General features: G+C 37.9%; 1 protein-coding gene across 1 annotated transcript; it reads right to left on the reverse strand.

The window, feature by feature from the left end:
• Nucleotides 1-1,014: 1,014 nt before the first annotated feature.
• On the reverse strand, nt 1,015-3,982 carry LOC105166272 (putative BOI-related E3 ubiquitin-protein ligase 3). The gene is made up of 4 exons (XM_011085579.3): nt 3,825-3,982; nt 3,575-3,675; nt 3,151-3,482; nt 1,015-1,601 (listed from the first exon to the last, which is right to left on the reverse strand). The coding sequence occupies exons 1-4, from the start codon at nt 3,905-3,907 to the stop codon at nt 1,074-1,076; spliced, it is 1,044 nt and encodes a 347-aa protein (XP_011083881.1). The 5' UTR covers nt 3,908-3,982; the 3' UTR covers nt 1,015-1,073.
• Between the last annotated feature and the right edge of the window lie 2,215 nt (nt 3,983-6,197).

Consider the following 6,197-nt stretch of genomic DNA (forward strand, 5'->3'; position numbering starts at 1 on the left):
ATTAAATCAACACCCCTTTTTCCTAATCCTACTAAGATCAAAATCTACATGAGATCTCTAATGTGTCTTTATCAAGTGTTTGGCGCATAGATCTCATCTTGAAGATCAAAGAGCTAAACGTTAATGTGCTCCAGGCAAGATGTAAAGGCAGTCAGCTCACAAGTTTCATATTACAAATTGAGAGGTGTATTTCATAGCCTTGGAGTAGCATGCCTAATTCTGCTGATTATATATCTGACATCAACATTTGAGGAGCCATGCACCATGTCGGCAGAGAACAGAAACAGAAAAGCAAATCCTCCAGAGTTAGAATGGAAGAAGGATAATCCACCAAGCACATACATCAAGATGCTAACAGACATTTATAACCTTAATCAGAAAGATGAAAGGAATCATCATATATTGAGGCAAGTTGCAATCTGATATCTCAGAGAGATATCAATAATTTTGCAAAGGATAACCACATGATGTTCTGAAAGAGTCTTCAAATTACAATTTTTCACTAAGTTGTTACGTCCAGCATATAATGCTCAACAAAATTCATCATGGATGTTCTGTTTTTCAGCATCAAGCAGCAGAGAATGTCATATGTGTTTGAACTGTCAAACAAATGATAGCGAATACACTCACATAAGTAGGTTACGAACAACCAACTCATGCCAAGAAGTTCCGGAGATTCTAAACGGACTAAAACGAAAAGGTACTTTATAATGGATAAAGACAGAATTCTTAAACTTTGCTCTTTCCATCACTTTCAAAATATTCATTGAGAACCTGCAGCTCATGAGATTATCCAGAACATATCACTTCAAGAAGCCACAAGCCAACTGAATCACCAGTCATTTTTCAGAAGTTATAGATGCAGAACGCATCTACCCATACATGATGTAGTACGCACTTGTTATCAAGCAGTACAGGAGTTCTAGAGAGTGATTCATGATGATCAAACACAAAAACACTTTTCAGGAAACTGCAGGTCGTAACCATCATACGAAGATAAGTGGGTCCTACAAGGATAAAACAGTTAACCGTTCATGTCACAAGAATGTTACATCTAGATTCATATCATCCCATTACATATAAACCTCCATGCCAATATACTTAGAGGACTGACACAACGGACAAAGACTCAATTTACTTTCACAATCTTTACACAGGCACAGATGCTTACAAGGTAACAAAAGCATGGATGCTTCATTCACTCTACAAACCTTACAGATCATCAACTCCTTCATGTAATTACTATCCTTGCAAAGCAGGTGGAAGTTGACAGGGCGACCATCACTGCAGGAGGCTGTATCATCAACCTCACTATCTCCACACCCTTCTTTGCTATCTCTACTTTGTGCATAAATCTGCTGTAGGTTAAGCTTGAGAGTGTTGATCATGTTCTCATTGTATTTGGCTTGTTGTTGCCAAGCATTGGCCTCCAAAGCAAGCTGTTCCATTCGCAACTCAAGCTCCATATTCTTCTTGTTGATAGCATCCAACTCTGCTTCTTTCTCACGAAGTTTCTGAAGCACCTTGTCTTCAACATGTGAAATTATCTGGAGTTGATTTGCTTGAAACTTTTCCGCAATAGCTTGCCTCAGATGATCCCCCTGTCAAAGATTGTACACGTGAATCAGACATGATATTGAATCTAGGCTTAGACAAAAGACTTACCAATAACAGTACAAAAGCTCCGGCTAATCATGAAAATTGAAAACTCAATTATTACATAAAAAATTTGCTTGAGTCAGTGTTGAACAGTGGGAATCAATAATCAAACTTTCAGGAAGCATCTTTCTCATTCTTTGTACTTATAAGTCATAAGATTCCATAAAATAGGAAAATTTATACGTTACTTCTCAATACGATCCTTAGCTTTTATTTTTAACTTAAATTGCCTTCTTCGATCAACTCTAACATCATAGGTTATAGAAATTCCATGAAATATAATTAGAAACACATTTACGAGGACAGAGCATTCAGAAGTAGGTAAGCTAACTTTGGGATCCTTGGAAATGTCTTAATAGGTTTGTTTTACTATAAAATAGTCAAAGCAAAACTGTCGTGCCTAGGCCCATCAGCCAACCTGAAGATCCTCAAGATACAGAAGTACGAAGCAATTATTAAAGTGAGTTAAGTAATTACCTAAGAGGCTCAAGCAATAGGTGTTTGCTAGAGCTGGTTAAGCAATTAATTCTTATCCAACCCAAGACGGGAAGTAGGAGTCTCAGAGAGACATAGAAAGGATGACTCTTAATGATAATTAATTAAATGTCCTACAAGCAGGATACATAAGTTGCTTTGTGACAGACTTTATCAGTACATGTAGAAGAGCAAGGTTGACTTGAGGAGAGGACATATATGCCTATCTTGAGTGTCAAACTCATGTTGCCAACAGGTATTGCATGGTAAATAGATTGATGTCCAACTTTTCTATAGATATACTCAAGCAGCCAAATACATCCTGCATGGAAATTCATAACTGTCAATGTGTAACCGTTAATGTTATCTAATTCTACATGCACCATTAAGTGACATCAGACCTTTCATCCAACAGCATCTGTAAGCACTCTCTAATTAGAGCAATGACTTACTCCAGTTAGAAAAGTTTCCAAGTCAGTTTCCAATAATCAGAATCTAAATTTGCAGCAAATATCCCCTGTAAACATTAATATTCAAACAACAATTGAATACTTAAGACTGCAGAATAGCCTGGAGATCATTTGAATCAATCTACAAATACCAAGTGAAACATCATTCAGTACTAAAATGTTTGAGATTCCATTACTGACATGTTAATATTTCAAATCTTTGTAGGAGCAATCGCAAATCAAAAACTCATGAACTACCAAAGAGAAACACCAAAAGAAAACAAGAAAGAGAAGGATAATGAAGCTTCATTTTCACATCTGCTTGGACGCTGAAACGAGAAGCCTTTATCCATAGCTATTTATAATTCTGAATGAGTCTCCGAGTTCTTTAAATCACACAGCAGTGAATCTAGTTTCCAATTTGGAAGAACTAATCAAGAGACACACAAACATTTCCCCAATCACACATAAGCAAACAAATTCGAATCACTCAGGAGATAGACAAACTTGAAAAAGAAACATTTTTTAACCAAAACAGAGCATGAAATTAACGCCCATTATCTCCCACCTGAAGTTTAATATATCTATAAATCTCCGCGTCCTGTCTTTGCAACTCACGATCAAGATCATCGCCCACAAGCCCCAGCAAAGCCGAGTCACCTGAAGAAGCCAGTCGCGAATTTTCCAACGAAAGCCCGAGCCCGGTTGACACTGATCGGGCCTGCAACAAATCCGCAGAGGATATCTGGGACTTGTTATCATTATTGTTATTATTGTTAGTTTTCTCCAGAAAAACTTGCTCTCTCGGCCTCTTTTTCTTGGGCTCCAGCCCGAAATTCCAGTGTAAATCCAGCCCGTTTTCTTCTTGAACCGGGCCGGGTGCCAAACCAGCCACTTGAACTAAACCCACAAAGAAAAAAGAGAAAAGCATTAGAAAACACGATCAATTCCATCAAAATAATGAAATTAGTGTGAAAGATCAGAGAAAATACAAGGAGGGATGTAAGGGGGGTGATGATCAAGGAGATTGGGGGTGTTGAAATAGTTCACTTGCTGAGAAATCTGCCCCTCCATGTTGTTGTTGCTAAAATCCCTGAAAGGGAAAAAAAAAAAGAAAAAAACAAGAAATCGATGGTGCAATCAATTGAGAGCTGTGGCAGAGACAAAATTAATGTAAAAGAAACGTGAGATTTTTCTGTGTTGTTTTAGCGTGCGGCGGTGGATGCTATTCAGTTACGGTACCTGAAGAAGGGTTTGGATTGCTGCGGCTGTGAGGATGGATGCTGAAGAAATTGCTGAAAGTGATTTTGAGGGTACGAAGCCATGGCCGAATTGGGAGAGCGAAAGAGGGGAAAAGAAGAAAATGGCGATGGTCTTTGAAACAAGGAATACTGTTGCAAGAGGTGGTTCAGAGATGAGAGAGAATAATTTTTATATTTTGCTATTTGGTCCTTAAAGTTTTATATTTTTCTATTTGGTCCTTCAAGTTTCGGAAAATTATAGAGTTCGTTGCTTTTTCTAGATTATGATGATAATAATAATTCAATCTATGTAAAATAGAATAAAAACTCAATTAATAGTTATATAATTATATAACATATTAATCAAATATAATAAATATAATTTTTATTATGTGCATTGTATTGCATTTTTTTAAATTAAATAAATAAATGTGGTGATTATCATAAATTCGATGGAATATATTTACAAACATATTTTAAAATTTATAATACAATTGAGAGAAAAAAGAAGAAAAATAAGAAAAACATATCAGAAAGTAAATAATTCACTTGTCATTTTTTTTCACAATGCACAACAAATATGGTATAGTACACAAGAATAATAATAATAATAATAACTAGTAATTTGGCTTAATATTATTATAAATAAAATATGCATAATTTTTTATTATTTAATAAAAAATATAAATAATAAGTTAATATTATATTTATGAGGAAGTGGTGATAAAAAAAAATATGATATAATATTAGAGAGAACAAAAGATGTCTAAAAGTAAATAAGAAAAAGAAATAACTACCAAAATAAAATGGGAGTGGGAAGTTAGGAAAATAAATTAAAGGATAAAATTGAATTTTCAAAAGTCGGTATGGTAACGAAATTTAAGCCACGTACACTGATTATAAGACGTGTCAATTGTTGGAAATGATAGAAGAAATAATTGTCCGCTTCTCGTCACCCATAGGACACGTATAGTATTTTGAAAAACATTAGAATCTATTTATTATGTAGGACTATTTATTATTTTATACCAAATGTGTTTAAAAATTTCAAGTAGTGTAAATCATTTTACATCAATAATTTTTTTGGGTGAAATGTAAGTTTCATTCAACCAAGAATAATATGTACAATGTACTCCGGGCATACCCGGAGAGATACAAAAGCCCACGCTAAAGATTAAGAACGATCAAAACCGTGTGGGAAAAGTGTCCAAAGGACCCTATACAATGTAACCTTGACTAAATTTATAAGCCTCTCGGGACAGGCCGTTGACCCCTCGAAAATGACTTCATTGCGCTGCCTCCAAAGTGTGTACACCGTGCATGCCAAAGCGAGGTGTCGCGCTTTGTTCTGCACGGAAGAACCTGTCTTCTCCTTCTTGAGCCACTTGACCGCACTTTGAAGGGTTGACATAGTCCTGTTAATGCCAATCCAGTGCCGGATGCGTGCCCAAACGAAGTTGCTGAACGGACACTCAAAGAAAAGATGCTTAGCCGATTCCTTGGTGTTGATGCATAGCGAGCACAAAGCCTCCTCTTGGAGGAATCCAAGTCTGTCCCTTGTAGCTAGTCTACCGCGCAAGCCAAGCCACAAGATGAATGAGTACTTCGGTGGGATAAATGCCTTCCATATAGCCGCTTTCCAAGGCTGCCTCGCAAGTTTCGGCCTGAAGTACTCATAAGCTCTCGACGTTTGGAGACCCTTCGGGGTGGACCATCTCGTCATTTCTACAATTGCTGCCTCCGGTGTCCCAAAATCAGTGACCACCCTGTTGCGAATATCGGCAAGCCGTTGGAGGAGTGGAGAATCCCCCTTCTTCGGTTGCCAGTCCCAGATTGATGCGCCTCTAAGGTAGACACCGTTGACCCATTGCACCCACAACGTGTCTGCCTTGCGGTGAATGTTCCATAATACCCGGGCAAGGAGGGCCACATTCCAAGACTGTATGTGTCGAATTCCGAGTCCACCTTCTTCCTTGGGATGGCAGATTTCCTCCCAAGCGACCGGTGCCCTCCGAGAGTTCCATAGAAAGTTCCTACAAAGTCGGTGGATTTTCTCGATGACCGCCGCTGGAAGTGGGAAAACTTGGAGCCAGAAGCACTCCACCCCCTGAATTACAGATCGGATAAGTTCCAGTCGGCCTGCATAAGATAGGGATTTGCCCGTCCACTTTGAAATGCAGTTGGCAATTTGATCCACAAGCGGTGAGTAGTTGGTGACCGAAAGCCGCTGTGCCGCTAGTGGAATGCCAAGGTATCTGATCGGCATCTCACCTCTCGCAAATTCCGTCCGAGCGAGAATCATTTTTACATCAATAATTGAATCTACATTATGGAGATATGAAATAATTCAGACTAGTGGATGTGAAACAAAAAC

This window comes from Sesamum indicum, linkage group LG7 (assembly GCF_026168435.1).
Source record: "Sesamum indicum cultivar Baizhima isolate 11 linkage group LG7, ASM2616843v1, whole genome shotgun sequence".
Taxonomy (NCBI): Eukaryota; Viridiplantae; Streptophyta; class Magnoliopsida; order Lamiales; family Pedaliaceae; genus Sesamum; species Sesamum indicum.

Coding starts and splice junctions, on each gene's coding strand:
- LOC105166272 (XM_011085579.3), bottom strand. CDS start 3,907: ATGGCTTCGTACCCTCAAAATCACTTTCAGCAATTTCTTCAGCATCCA. Junction 3,676..3,824: donor CAATCCAAACCCTTCTTCAG/GTACCGTAACTG, acceptor TTTCCCTTTCAG/GGATTTTAGCAACAACAACA. Junction 3,483..3,574: donor CCCCCCTTACATCCCTCCTT/GTATTTTCTCTG, acceptor TTGTGGGTTTAG/TTCAAGTGGCTGGTTTGGCA.